This window comes from Cetorhinus maximus, chromosome 10 (assembly GCF_964194155.1).
Source record: "Cetorhinus maximus chromosome 10, sCetMax3.hap1.1, whole genome shotgun sequence".
NCBI lineage: Eukaryota > Metazoa > Chordata > Chondrichthyes > Lamniformes > Cetorhinidae > Cetorhinus > Cetorhinus maximus.
Window position 1 is genome coordinate 22,293,127 of NC_135888.1, and position 15,464 is coordinate 22,308,590.

Here is a 15,464-nt window from a genome sequence, read left to right on the forward strand (position 1 = left end):
GGTGGAGAGCTGGTTTTGTCTCATCGGACTCAAGTTCGAGAGCTCGATGTGCTTTGAACTGCAGTGATGGACATTTATTTAACTGCAAGTCACAGGGTGATAACATACCTTGTAGATAGTGAGACATTGCAGTAAAACAAGGGGTGGGAGAGATAAATGCAGGCAGCTGGTGTCACAGGGAAACAATGGTATCCTTTTAAAATTTCTACAAAGTTGAAGCTTCTTTTATTGCTGTGATGAGAATGAGTTTCCTGTTAGAAAGGCCATTCACATCCTCCATATATCAACATTAAAGCCTTCTGCAGAATTGAAGTTTGCAAAATATTGGCAGCCAATTCAAACCCCCAAACCAAACCTAACATTCATTTAAATATGATACAAGCAAATCTCCTGAATTTTAGTTTCAAAAAACACAATTTTCTAAAGAATCTATGAGACAGAAATCTCTTTCACTTTTTCTGAAAATGGATCCTTTCACAACAGGCAGTCTGAAGTGTTGAGATTTTCTTACCTTCAATAGGGGTGTCCAGGTGCCCCCTGTCCTGCCCCACCCCCACACCCCACACCCACCCCATTCACCTCCTTTAGCCTCTCAGCGTCAGTACGTGTACTCATTATATCGGGATCACTGATATGAGGAACTGGCAGGTACCAGCCGGTAGCCATAGCAACTCCACTAAATTGAACTGCAAATAGCCAATGAAAAATCCACAGAAGACGTCAGTCAGGTAATGCCGGCCAATCATGACACGGGAGATGCCTATGACACCGGCCCAGATCACCAGAAGGATCCGTAGGGGCACCGCTAGGACCAGGTGGCTGAAGAAGAATCTGGTCACCATCGCAGCTCTGCTAGCTTGACCCGCTGGGAACGCAAAGACATCCATGACTATGTAATCCAGGAGGCCGGGCATCACCTCTGAAGGCCCTTTCCTCTTCACCAGCTTCTGCACTGCTGCCACCACCAGCAAGTCAAGGATCAAGGCTGGAAAGGTGAAAGATCATAGAGTCAACAAATGTTCTACTCAATCCAACACTTTGGCAAAATATGAGAAATGGTGCTCTTGGTTTCACATACATGCTCATATACATACATATGTAGGGGAGGTGGCCTAGTGGTATTGTCACTAGACCAGTATTTCAGAGACCCAGGGTAATACTCTGGGGACCTGGGTTCAAATCCCACCACAGTAAATGGTGAAACTTAAATTTAGAATTAAAAGTCAGACAATGACTATAAAACCATTGCTGATTGTTGTAAAATGTTATGGCCCTTTAGGGAAGAAATCTGCCATCTTTACCTGGTCTGGCCTACATGTGACTCCAGACCCACAGCAATGTGGTTGACTTTTAAAATGCCCTCTGAACAAGGGCAATTAGGATGGGCAATAAATGCTGGCCAATGATGTCCACACCCCATGAACAAATAAAATAACAACAACTTGTACTGATATAGTGCCTTCAATGTAATGAAATGTCCCAGGGTGCACCATAGGAACATTATAAAACACTATATGACTTTAGGAGATATTTGGCCAGATGACCAAAAGCTTGGTCAAAGAGATAGATTTTAAGAAGAGCCTTAAAGGAAGAAGGTGAGGCAGAGAGGCACAGGGAGAGAATTCCAGAGCTTGGAGCCTGAATGTGAAGCGATTATAATTGGGGATGCACATGAGGCCAGAATTAGAGGAAGGCAAATATCTTGGAGGGTATTTTCTACTCTTTCACAGGATGTGGGCCTTGCTGGCTGGGCCAGCATTTATTGCCCATCCCAAATTGTCCTTGAGAAGGTGATGGTGAGCTGCCTTCTTGTGAGGGAGATCCAAAGTGCTGTTAGGGAGGGATGTGGGGTCAGAGGAGATTACAGAGCTAGGGAGTGGTGAAGACATATGGAGGGATTTGAAAACGAGAATGAGAATTTTAAAGTTAAGCCATTGCTTAACAAGCCAGCCAGTGTAGGTCAGTGAGCACAGGTGATAGGGACTCGATGCAAGTTAATACATGGACGGCAGAGTTTTGAACGATTCCAAGTTTATGGGGGGTAGAACGTGGGAGATCAGCCAGGAGTGTGTTGGAATAGTTGAGTCTAGAGGTAACAAAGGCATGGATGAAGGTTTCAGCAGCAGATGAGCTGAGACCGGGCCATGCCGGGCAATGTCATGGAGGTGGAAATAGGTTTTAGTGATGGTGCGAATATGAGATCAGAAGCTCATCTCAGGATCAAATGTAACACCAAGGTATAACACCCTAGGGTTGGCAAATGTAACAGCTTGCAAATGACGAAGCCACATCTGAGGGGTTTTAGGGTTACAAACTGTGGATTTTTTAATAACAATCTCCCTTTCAATGAGTGCCACATGAGCACAGGCCCCTGTGCTGTTAAAATATTCATCTTTAAAATGGGCAATTGCTTACATTGGCCAAAAAGCCGCTATCTGTGATTTTTCTCTTGGGGGTCTGCTGGCAACAGTGTCCTGAAGGTTAGTCTTAAACTGATGGAGCATCCAGTGTAATCCTGGAGAGTTGGCAACCCCTCTTCAAGTATCAACATTCATTGCTTTATGGAAATGTAAGTGTGCAGTGATTTAGATGCATTTAAGGGGAAGCTAGATAAGGACATGAGAGAGAAAGGGATAGAAGGATATATACATAGTAGGCTGAGATGAATTAAATAGAATGGTTAACGTGGAGCTAAACACCTGCATGGACCAGTTGGGTCAAATAGCCTCTCTCTCTGTGTTGTAAATACTATGACAGTCTATGGGTTTAATGTCACCACAGTTCATATCGAAGATGAGGAAATCGGGCTTGTCCAGACACAATGAAACTGGCCCCAGAGTGTGGATCAGCTCAGGCTCTTGCAGCCTGATTTCGCACTCGGCCCAGAGTTTAGCCAGAAGCAGAGAGCTTGACTCTGGAGACTTCAGCTAGGATCTGAAAGACCACAACATCGAAAAAAGTGCCCTTCTCAAAATGCTGGGTGACTTCGGACAGTTGAAGTCTCTCTAAAGTATTGATGCGTCGTCAGTCCAAAATCCGGCCAGCTTTATCATGTTAGATCCTGCTGAATCACATTTCTGCTGTATTTGTGGGTCTTACCCTCACTGCGGTGACCATATAAACTAGTCTTAGATAATTATCACCCTGAATCCTGAGAAAGGAGGGACTTAAGGAGCACAGGTCATCATTATGTGATGCTCAGACTGTTTCTCTATCCCACATGTTTACTCATTGCTCTTTTGCTCTCTCATTCTCTCTTCCTCTCTCCTCTTTCTTTCACTCCTTTTCTTTTCCACTCTTTCTCTCTCTCACTTTCTCTCTCACTCTTTCTCTCCCTCTCTCTCTTCCCCTCTCCCTCTTTCTTTCTCTCTCTTTCACCCTCTTTCTCTCTCTTTCCTTCTTTCTCTCCATTTTGTCTCTCTCCTGTGTAAGCTTTTACAAACATGTACTTTCCAACAAGGGTTATCGGGTCATAAACTTTTGCTAATTTCAAGCTTTCCTATTCCAGGGACACTGCAGATCATTATCACACCTCAAACGTTTGCCAATGAAGGATAGTTTAATCAGGAGACCTTTCTCATCTCTCCCGCTCTGTACGGAGTGCATCGCCCACTATATTAGTTCAGGCTAAAAAAGAAATCATGTGGATTGCTCATGATTGAAACAGAAACCTTTGCAATCTTTTTGTCATTCATTCTTGGGATGTGGGCGTCGCAGGCTAGGCCAGCATTTATTGCCTTTCCCGAATTGTCCTTGAGAAGGTGGTGCGGTGCAGCCTTCTTGAACCACTGCAGTCCATGTGGTGTAGGTACACCCACAATGCTGTTAGGAAGGGAGTTCCAGGATTTTGACCAAGTGACAGTGGAGGAAAGGCGATATATTTCCAAGTCAGGATGGTGTGTGGTTTGGAGGGGAACTTCCAGGTGGTGGTGTTCCCATCTATCTGCAGCCCTTGTCCTTCTAGATGGTAGTGGTCACGGGTTTGGAAGGTGCTGCCTAAGGAGCCTTGGTGAGTTTCTGCAGTGCATCTTGTAGATGACACACACTGCTGCTACTGTGCGTCGGTAGTGGAGAGGGTGAATGTTTAAGGTGGTGGATGGGGTACCAGTCAATTGGGCTGCTTTGTCCTGGATGGTGTCAAGATTCTTGAGTGTTGTTGGAGCTGCACTCATCCAGGCAAGTGTAGAGTATTCCATCACACTCCTGACTTGTGCCTTGTAGATGGTGGACAGGCTTTGGAGAGTCTCCACTGAATTCCCAGCCTCTGACCTGTAGCCACAATATTTATACAAATAAGAGGCCTAACATCTGCTTGAGGCACCATTACAAGACAGTAGCACGACTGACGCATAATCTGGAGGGTGAGCACATGCCCTAAGGCCTGGTCAAAACTGGAAACTGAACAGAAGTCACCTGGCTGAGAGCCCAGTGTCTCGACATTGTCAATTTTTGAAGCTATTGTCTGAGTGCTTTCTGCCTCGCTTTCCCTCACAAACTGTCCCATTCCTTGTGCCAGTACAGAAGCAGTAGGACTAGAGGATATGCTGCTGCCAGTGTGCAGAATAATTATACCAATAATAGAATTGATGGCATCCAGCATTGTTCTCATAGCCACTGATCATCAGTTCTGATCTGTGAAAAGTGCTGACCCTGTAATATACAGTTAATGCCCATTGAATGGATAACCCTCCTTCAACAAAGGCTCATGAATCCTTTCACCCTTTCCCCACTATGTGCTCAGCCTCCCAATCTCTAATGAAAAGAAAGTTCTTGTGAGCCATTGTTCGGGGCAGTTGCCTCAGCAGAACGCTTTTCTACAAAAACAGAATACTGCGGACGCCGGAAATCTGAAATAAACAGAAAATGCCGGAAATACCCAGCGGGTCAGGCAGCATCTGTGGAGAGAGAAACAGAGTTAACGTTTCAGGTCGATGACCTTTCCAAGGTGACTGTAAAGAGGAGATGTCTGGCAGCTTATAGGAGATTACTAGTACTGATTGATCGATTTTCAACAATAGGTGATTGGGATTTTTGCTTTTTAGTTGGATGTCAGGCACACACGATGCCTCCAAACTTAGCATCTGAGAAACCCCCAACAGACAGTATTTTGCCCGATTATGGAGTTACACATTCCAGCACTCTTTAAGGTTAAAGTCCTGAGCAGTGTTTCAAGACTGGTTTTCAGCACAAATGGATCTCTCAAGCACTTTGGTCTTCAACTTATTTCAAAGGGGCAACTAGTTACTGACACCCCCCCACCTCCCTATAAACTCTCTCACTTCTCTTCTCTGCAGTCACCCCACAGTCTGCTCATGTCAGCTGTGTCTCACTGGGTTGAACTCTCATCCCTGAGTCAGAAGGTTGGGGGGCTTCAAGTCCCACTCCAGAGACTTGAGCAGAAAATCCAGGCTGGTGCACCCAGTGCAGTGCTGAGGGAGTGCTGCACTGTCAGAGGTATCGGTCTTTCAGATGAGACATCATGGTGTATAAGTCACATGAGCAGAATGTAATTATTAAGATGCAATAATACTTCTGTAATGTTGCTGAAAAGAGAGACATGTTTTCGTCTTCACTCACCAGGACAAACACAAGGTGGATATAAAAGACCCCATGGCACTATTTCAAAGAAGAGTTCACCCCTGATGTCCTGGCCAACATTTATCCCTCACCCAACAACACGAAAACATATTATCTGGCTCGCAATCCTCCTGCCAGTGGAAACAGTTAATTACTCTATCAAAACCCCTCATGATTTTGAACGCCTCTATTAAACCTCCCCTTAACCTTCTCTGCTCTAAGGAGCACAAACTGCTTTGTGGGTTGGTCTGGTGGCCTAACCTATAGATGGAAGATTTCCTCCTACCATGTTAACTCTAGTCTGACTCAGGCTGGCTACTTCAAAACTACATTATTTACACTATATACACAAGATACACGATGAGCTATTAGGTAAGCACATCTCTCTTGAGTACAGACTATTCCATCTGCTCTACAGAGTCTCTAACACATGACTGCTGATGTCACTGTTACATCATGATACACATCACTAACTGAATGTAAGAACTATTTACCCATTATACTACACCTCCCCCCAAGTATAATGTCAACTTCTTTAATAACAATGTTAAACAAGGTCTTTTACCAGTTGTCCACTGTGGGTGTTCTGTCAATGGCACCAAATCATTGTTTGTTTGGTGTCACTACTGCTGCCACCATGTTTTGTGGGCTGGTCTCATGGCCTAATCAATAGAGGGAAGGTTTCTCTCTTACCATGGGTAACTCTAGTCCAACTCAGGCTGGTTACTTCAAAACTACTTTATTTACAGTATATACATGATAAGCTACTAGGTAAGCGCATCTCTCTTGAGTACAGACTATTCCATATGCTCTACAGAGTCTCTAACACATGACTGCCGATGTCACTGTTACATCATGATACACATCACTAACTCATTACCATAACTATTAACCTGTCATACTACACAATCCCAGCTTCTCTAGTCTCTTCATAACTGGAGTGCCCCACTGCTGTTAAAATTCTAGCAAATCTCTACTGCACCCCTTCCAACTCCTTGACACCTTCAGAAAATGCGGCACCCAGAGCTGGACACACTACTCCAGTTGGGGCCTAACCAGAGATGGCTGAAGTGTTTAGCATAATTTACCTGGTGTCAAAGGTCAGAACAAGTAACTAAAATTACTCGGACTTTAGCTTGTGGCAGAATTTGGAGGCCAGAAGTATGCACAAAGCACTGCTGCCCTATCTCAGGGACTCAGTTGAAACATTAAACACTCTTTTCTCTCTCAGATGCTGAACTGTTCCAGGGCTTACTTAAGAAGTTCTGAATGAAAAGAGGCTGGAATTTCTTCATTGATTGGAATGAGTTGAAAAAAAAAATCGCTACCAATTTAACCACTTGCAAACAGGACCAGAATGATGTCTTTTTTTTAGTTTTGGCCCCTTCTGCACGGAAAATATTCAAAAGAAATTCAAATAGGTAAACAGATAATACATTTTGAACAACCAAACCCTTTTTCTCCAGTAGGCTGCTGCCAATGATTTTTGAAAGTGTCACAAACAATTTGAGGTGGCACTATGAGCCTAGATTCAGATATTGAGTCCGATGTCCACACTTCTGGGATCCCAATCCTCTTTGATAATATCTTTTGCTTCATCTAGATTTTTTGCCCATTCAGAATCAAAGGTCACATAGGCAGAATGTAATTATTAAGATGGAAAAACACTTCTGTAATAATGCTGTAAAGGAGACATGTGGGTGAAATTTTTCACCTTGCACTCATATCTGAGAATGTGTGTGAGTGTGTGTGTGTGTGAGATTGTGTGTGTGTGAGAGAGAATATGTGTGAGAGTGTGTGTGTGTGTGAGATTGTGTGTGTGAGAGATTGTGGGAGTGTGTGTGAGTGAGAGTGTGTGAGAAAGAGTGTGAGTGTGTGTGAGATTGTGTGTGTGAGAGAGAATGCATGTGAGAGTGTGTGTATGCACATGTGATTGTGTGTGAGTGTGCGTATGAAAGAATATGTGTGAGTGTGTGTGAGTGAGAGTGTGTGTGAGAGAATGTGAGAGTGTGTGTATGAGTGTATGTGTGAGAGTTTATGAGAGAGCGTGTGGAATTGTGTGTGTGTGTGAAGTGTGTGTGTGTGAGGGAGGATGGGTGTGAGAGAGTAAGTGAGAGAGTGTGTGTGTGAGAGTGTGTGTGTGTGAGAGTGTGTGACAGAGTGTGTGAGTGTGTGTGCTAGAGAGTGTGTGAGTATGTGTGAGATTGCGTGTGTGAGTGTGTGTACATGTGTGTGAGAGAGAGTGTATGTGAGAGAGTGGGTGTGAGTGTGTGTGAGAGTGTGACAGAGCGTGTGAGAGAGTGTGTGTGAGAGTGTGTGTGCTAGAGACTGTGTGAGTATGTGTGAGATTGCATGTGTGAGCGTGTGTACATGTGTGTGAGAGAGTGTATGTGGGAGAATGGGTGAGTGTGTACGTGTGTTTGAGAGTGTGTGTGAGACAGCGTGTGTGTATGTGTGAGTGAGTACGTGAGTGTGTGTGTGTGAGAGTGTATGTGAGAGTGTGTGTGTGTGTATGTGTGAGAGTTTATGAGAGAGCATGTGGAATTGTATGAGAGTGTGTGTGAGGGAGAATGGGTGTGAGAGATTAAGTGAGAGAGTGTGTGTGTGTGAGAATGTGTGAGAGTGTATGTGAGAGAGTGTGTGAGTGTGTGTGAGAGTGTGTGTGGCAAAGCATGTGAGTGTGTATGTGTGAGATTGCGTGTGTGTGTGTGTACATGTATGTGAGAGTGTATATGTGAGTGAGTGTGTGAGTGAGTGTGTGTGTCAGAGAGTGTGTGAGAGAGTGTGTGTGAGAGTGTGTGTTAGAGAGTGTATGAGCTTGTGTGTTCTGTACATATGTGTGAGAGAGAGTGTATGTGAGAGAGTGGGTCTGAGTGTGTATGTGAGAGTGTGTGTGTGAGCGTGTGTGTGAGCGTGTGTGTGAGTGTGTGTGTGTGAGGGAGAGTGTATGTGAGAGAGTGTGTGTGAGAGAGAGAGAGCATATGTGAAAGATTGTGTGAGAGACTGTGTGTGAAACAGTATATGTGAGAGAGTGTGTATGAGAGTGTGTGTGAGAGAGTGTATGTGAGAGTGTGTGAGAGAATGTGAGTGAGAACAATTGTATGAGAGTGTGTGTGTGGGAGAAGAGTGTGTGTGTGAGAGAGAGAGCATATGTGAGAGATTGTGTGAGAGAGTGTGTGAGAGAGTATATGTGAGAGAGTGTGTGTGAGAGTGTGTGTGTGAGAGAGTGTGTGTGAGAGTGTGTGTGAGAGTGTGTGAGAGAATGTGAGTGAGAACAATTGTATGGGAGTGTGTGTGTGGGAGAAGAGTGTGTGTCAGAGAGAGAGACAGAGGGAGTACGTGTGAGGGAGGGAATGTGTAAGAGAGAGTCTGAGTGTGTGTGTGAGAGTGAGGATATTTAGCATTAGCTCCTTGCGAGTTCTAAGATGTCCCCCTCTATATATCTTGGAGGTGGAAGGAAGCTATAGCAGTGATTGAGTGTCCAGATTACACAGTCTCACTCACTGGAATCTTTTTTGGGAACTGGACGAGTGCCCTGAGAATCAGGATGAGCAGCTGATGCTGCTATCAATCAAAACATTGCATATCACTCAAACTGAATCTGCTCAGCTGGTCCCTACATCAGTAACTGTTGGCTCTGAGACCACTCCCTTGTCACTGGGATGGGAGGTGGGTCGGGGTAGGACAGAAGGAGACAAAAAACTCTAAATTTAACCTCACGTGAGCTGTTGTTCAGGATCTCCTACTATCTGGCCAAAATAAAAATCTACAGAATGTCACTGACTGATGTCCAACCTAACCAATGTCTGATGTTACAGCTTATTTACATGTTAAACTTGTGACATGAGGACATTTGAAAAGAATCAACAAATCTTGAATAATCGCAGAACTCCGCTTTCAGGAATTCACAGGTACAGCAAGAGGCCATTCAGCTCCTCAAGCTTGATCTAGCATTCAGTTAGTTCAGGGCCGACCTGCATCTTAACTCCATTTACCCACTTTGCTTCCATGACCTTTCATTCCTTTCACAAGCAAAAAAAAATCCATCAATCTCATTTCTGAAATTTCCAGCTGACACCCCTCCACCCCGCCACCTGCAGCCTCGACAGACTTTTGAGGAGAGAGTTGCAGATTTCCACTCCCCTTTGTGTGAAGTATTGCTTCCTGACATCACCCCTGCGTGGCTCTCATTTTAAGGTCCTGCTCCCTTGTGCTGGACTCGACCTTCCCTGACCAGAGGAAATAAGCCCGATCAAATCCTCTAATCATCGCAAACGCCTCGGTTAGATCACCCCCTTAATCTTCTACATTCGAGGGAATACAAGCTTGGTCCATGTGACCTGTTCTCACAATTTAACCCTTTTAGCCTTGGAGTCATCCATTTCCATGGTTTATTGACACAGATACACTTTTCTAAATTTTCTAAATATTTCTAAATATCAAAATAAATTCCATAATCTTCAGGAATGATCAGTCATCCTCAACAACAAGAACTTGCATTTATTTAGCGCCTTTAAAGTAGATAAATGTCCGAAAGTCCTTCACAGAAGCGTTGTCAGACAAAAATGGACAATGTGCCACATTAGCACTACTGATCAAAACACTTGGTCAAAGAGGTATTTAACCCACGCCTTCAAAGAAGAGAGGGGTGGGGATGGAAACAACAAATGTTTCGAGAGGGAATTCCAGAGTCTGAGGCTAGCATGGCCACCAATGGTGAGGTGAAGGGAGTGAGGCAAGTGAGGAGAGTCGGAGGGGCTAGGAGTTCCAGAGTGTGGAGGGACTAGAGTTGTAGAGCTGGAGGGCGTTGCAGAGATAAGAAGGGGGCGAAGCCATTTAAACACGAGGATGAGAAATTGAAATGGAAGCATTGGGGGAGTAGAGGCCAATGTGGGTCAGCAAATAATCAGTCACCCAAAGAATGAATCATTTAAGAACAGGATATTTGGTTAAGAATGCTGTAAGTGATAACCATCATGTACAGGAGGCATTCATGAGAATGGTTCCAGGGATGAGGAATTTCAGTTGTATAGGTAGATTGGCGAAGTTGGGACTGAGGAGGTTGAGGGGTGATTTGATAGAGGTGTTCAAAATCATGAGGGGTCTGGACAGAGTGAATAGGGAGAAGCTGTTCCTGTTGGTGGAAGGATTGAGAACGAGAGGACACAGATTTACAGCAAAAGAGGAACAATGACATGGGGAGAAACATTTTCACACAGCAAGTGGTTAGGGCGTGGAATGCGCTGCCTGAGATTGTGGTGGAGGTGGATTCAATCGAGGCTTTCAAAGGGAAATTGGGTTATTATCTAAAGCGAACAAAATTTACAGGGAAATGCTGGGAGGGTGGGACTAGTTGAGTTGCTCTCGTAGAGAGTCAGCACGGGTACGACAGGCTGAATGACTTTCTGTGCTCTAACCATTCTATGATTCTATGGGGGGGATTGGGTTTATGGTCCCACTGTTGGGCACCTCCTTCCTGCCCATCCCCCGACATGCTCCCTATAATACAGAGGGGCTGGCGGGTGGTGGTCCTTATAATACAGGGGGGAGATGTAAATTGTTCACTAGGCTGCCCACCCTTAGGCTACTGACAGCCTTAACAGCCCAATTAATTGGCAATTAAGGGCCTCAATTCGCAGGGTTACAGGAGGAGGTGAGGGAATGGCACTGGGTGTATTGCTCACTTGGAGGGCTAGCACAGACAAGGCAAGCCAAATGGCTTCCTTCCCATGCTGTAACCATTTTGTGATTCTGTGTGGTTAAAAATAACGGCGAGGAGCAGCACGAGGCTTTAAGTTCACCTGAAAGATGGAACGTTTTTTTGCAGAGACAGACATAAATATTAACAATAGGCTCCAGAATCACTCAACATCATCCTGATGTTAATAAACTCTTTGATGTGCCAAAACTAATTACAAATCTGTATTTCTGATCAGCCTACTCATTTCCCACGCACTGTCTCAAAAAACATCACTGAATGTTAGAGATTATCATGAGATCAAAGTACAGACACCCACAGAGGCAAAGCACACCGCCACATACAGGATGTGTCAAGAAATGGGACATTCCAGATCACTCTCAGCTTTCAATACTGTCAAGATGGAACAGGCTTCAAAGCCGTAGCCTAACACCTTAATAAACATTTCTTTTCAAAAATCAAAACAGCATTTAAATATTAAGAGCACACATAATAATCACTCTGCAAGCTCGTGAAAGAATGAGTGAGGAGCAATGGGCACTGTTTCGAAGAAGTGCAGGAGAGTTCTCCCCAGTGTCCTGGCCAATATTTATTCCTCTGTCAACATCAGTATGATGGGTGATCTGGTCATTATCACGTTGCTGTTTGTGGGAGCTGGCTGTGCATAAATTGGCCATCACATTTCCTACATTACAACAGTGACCACACTTCAAAACTAATTCATTGGTTGTAAAGCACTTTGGGAGTCCTGAGTTTGTAAAAGGTGCCATATGAATTCAAATCTACCTTCCTTCCTGTTCTCAGGATTTACCCATTGCTAAATTATCTACTTGTCTTTATTTCTGATAACTGTGTTCCTGTAAGGTCATTGCACATATGAGGTGTTATGAGCCAGCTATTCTGCTTAAAGGTAAAGGTTTGGAGCGTGAAAAGGCCATTGAGCCCATCAAGCCCATGCTATCCAGGGCTGTGTGTTAATCCGACCCTAAACCAGTTGGTAAAGTATGAAGCCAGACACTAATACTTTTCTTGATGTTAGGTTTATTTACAGAATGCATTACATTTATCTGCTTCCTATCTATCACCAACCTAGTATCCCAGCAGGCTCTCTTTATACTCTTTTGAGTAACCAGTAAAATGAAGAGGACTGATTGATCAAATTAACAAAAAAGGGGCACTATAACAAAAGACAAAATCTTAAAGGAAATTTATCTTATCAAATGAAGATGCTGTTGTGGAGGCTGATGAAGCACTCCAGCCCTTGTGGTGTCTGCCGGTCACAGGAGGAGTCTCTCTTTATATGTGCTCTAGGTACTTAATTAAACATTACCCTTCACCGGTGTGTCTTAACAATATAATTAACGTACCATTAACATTCTACACACATTGTTATATTATATTGGCTTAGGTTAACTGATAATACTTTCATCCCTGTGTCATAGCTCATGGGCACAAGCCTCACTCCTCAGCACATTACCAAGGCTGACACTTCAGTGCAGTACAGAGGAGAGAGAGGAAAAGAGAGAAATTTGACTTCCAGAGCACCTTCCAAGACCTCAAGGTGCCCCAAAGACCTTCACAGCTAACCAAGTAATTTTGTTGTCCTCACGGTTGTAAAGTAGAAAATGCAGCAGCCAATTTGCACACAGCAAGATCCCATAAACAACAATGTGATGATCTGTTTTTAGTGATAATAATTGAGGGATAAATATTGGCCAGGACACCCGGGAGAACTCCCCTGTTCTTCTTTGAAATAAGGGCCTTGGGATCTTTCTTGTCCACCTGAAGGTGGATGATGAGGTCTTAGTTTAACGTCTCATCCAAAAGACAAACTCGTGGCTTCAAGAAACATAAACCTTCCAAATTCCGGGTCCATGGAGCCCAAAGTTCCTCAGCTCATTGCTCTGGGTCTAAAACTCCTCTGTGCAGTTACTTCAGCGATCAGTGCAAGGCACAATGTACAATCTTTCATTTTCCAAGGTGGCTCCACAGATCATCAGCTCTGGAAAAGTATCATGGTCACATCACATGACTGTCCCATTGAAACCCAACTTCCTCCTGCTACAACCACAGTGCACCCTTCCCCAGGGAGTGGGGGAGCAGGGTAGAGTCATGACAGTGAAAACCCATTTAACCAAAACGTTTAGGGAAGAGAAAACTAGATCACAGTTCGAAAGCTCAGATCAAGAAGTGGCCCTGTTACAAGTAGCACACATGTGCCCCCAGTGAAAGTCCCACATCCCACACTCCTCACCTGTCCACTGCCACAGAGCATCAATCACACTGTCCTCTTGATCACAATGCAATGATAAAAGCCAACAGAGAATTTAAGTTTTATAATAACATTTAGAAATAAAATCATGTCACATTGCCAACAAAAGTCAACTAATCACCCTTGTGCACTTCCTTAATGCCTTCTTGTGCCTTTGCCTATCCTATGCTCCTCTGCAGTACTACACCAGTGGCTGCAGCATGACTGGTTGAAGGTTACTGACCTCCAGTGGCCTTACTGCAGATGGCCTTAGAGGATGATCTTAGGCAGCTCTGGGTCTAGAAAGCCCAGTCTTGGATTGCACCATCTCAGTATAGGTAGCAACAGTCTGGGCTGACGGGTAACTGCAATGGGGACTGGCGGAGTGGCTGTGATGGGAGGACGAATGCTGTCACCCTGAGAGAAGACAACAGGTTCTTGCCCCATGTAGCCACTGCCACTCCCTTGGGGCAGCGCCTCAGCATTCCGAATAATCTGTTGGAATACTGTGGCACCCCACAAGCCCCCTTTGTACCCTGTAATCCACATGGCAACACTCAGGCATCGGGCGGCTGCTGCTTGTGCTGCAATAGGAGCTAGGACATCAACCACCATCAGACTCTGGCTCGTGGCTGGGTCCACAAGTGAGCCAATAGAGTCGGCCACCATTTCCACGCCAGAAAGGATGGGCTCCAAGCTCTACACAAAGCCCTGGGCCAAGTTGGTGCTGGACTCCTCCATGATCCTTGAGATTGAACGCAATACTCCCTCCCACTGCCTTTTGACCATGTGTCTGGAGGCCTGCATGTCCCATGCAGGTACTGCACATCTCGCCTCCTAACAACCTCCTCCACCAAGATGCCCTGTGCAGCATCTGAAAGTCTCGGAGCAAGTTCCCTCCCCTGTTGTACCATTCCTCGCCCCTTCCCCAGGTCAGATTCTCTTTGACCAAAACTCCCAGCAGCTCCTCCAGCAACCATGCACCTCTCCTTTCAGAGATGCAGGCTACCTTTAAGTGGTGCTAACCACACGCAATATTAGTCCCCTGATGACGAGTGCAGTTGGTGAACAGTGCGGCTAGTGTTGGCATCAGCGTTAAGATAGTGTCCAATTTTGGGGGCTCCCCAATTTAGCTCCCTTTCATTTTAAGACCCTTTTGGGAAACCTGAGGAAAGCCTTAGTCTACAGCAGTATCCACTCTTTGGGTGGAAGATTCCAGATTTGCACTAAGTGTGGTAGCGGGCGGGTAAAACAACATCTTACCCGCCAGCTACGATGGCGGGTTTTCATCCCAAACCTGCCACATTATTTATGCATTTCTGGGAAACTTGCCATTTCCATGATGGGCGGGCGAGCAAATGAGAGCCCGCCCGCCATCACCTCGCCGCTTCATCACGCCGGACGCCATATTTAAAGTCCAACCGCGGGCACACATCTCAGCGCTTCCAGACCGCCACTGCTGCATGGAAGACATGGCCCTGAAACTGAAGAAGACGACAGCCCCCAGGTTCTGCAACGCGTCTCTCGAGCGCCTTTTAGATGCTGTGGAGGCCCACCGGTATGTCCTCTACCCCCACTCTGGCCACAGGATGGGCAGCAACAGCACTAACCCGGCTTGGGAGGCGGTGGCATTGGTGGTCAGCGCCAACGCCCTGCAAAAGAGGACAGCCCCACCCAGTGTCACAAGAGGATGAATGATCTTCATTCCGCCAGGGTAAGTCAATCTTCTCACACTCTCAACTCAGACACTCATAAACCTATCACACATCCACACTCACTCACTGCCAGTTCAAGGCACATCACCATTTACTCTCTCACACCCACTGTCATTATCCTCATCCCATCCATGGGACCATCCACCACCCACACATGCCAGGCATACTTATCATCTGGCCTGGTAGGCGTCCTGCTTACACTCTTTCCATCTCTATTCATGCA

At 45.3% G+C, this 15,464-nt stretch overlaps 1 protein-coding gene across 1 annotated transcript in view; it reads right to left on the reverse strand.

Moving 5' to 3' along the window:
- Nucleotides 1-236: 236 nt before the first annotated feature.
- The window catches only part of LOC144685214 (inactive phospholipid phosphatase 7), a 53,828-nt gene continuing 38,600 nt past the window's right edge, over nucleotides 237-15,464 (reverse strand). Inside the window, exon 2 of the mRNA XM_078549646.1 lies at nucleotides 237-985. Within this exon, the coding sequence (XP_078405772.1) occupies nucleotides 615-985 (371 nt within the window). The 3' untranslated portion in view covers nucleotides 237-614. The remainder of the gene's footprint in view (nucleotides 986-15,464) is intronic.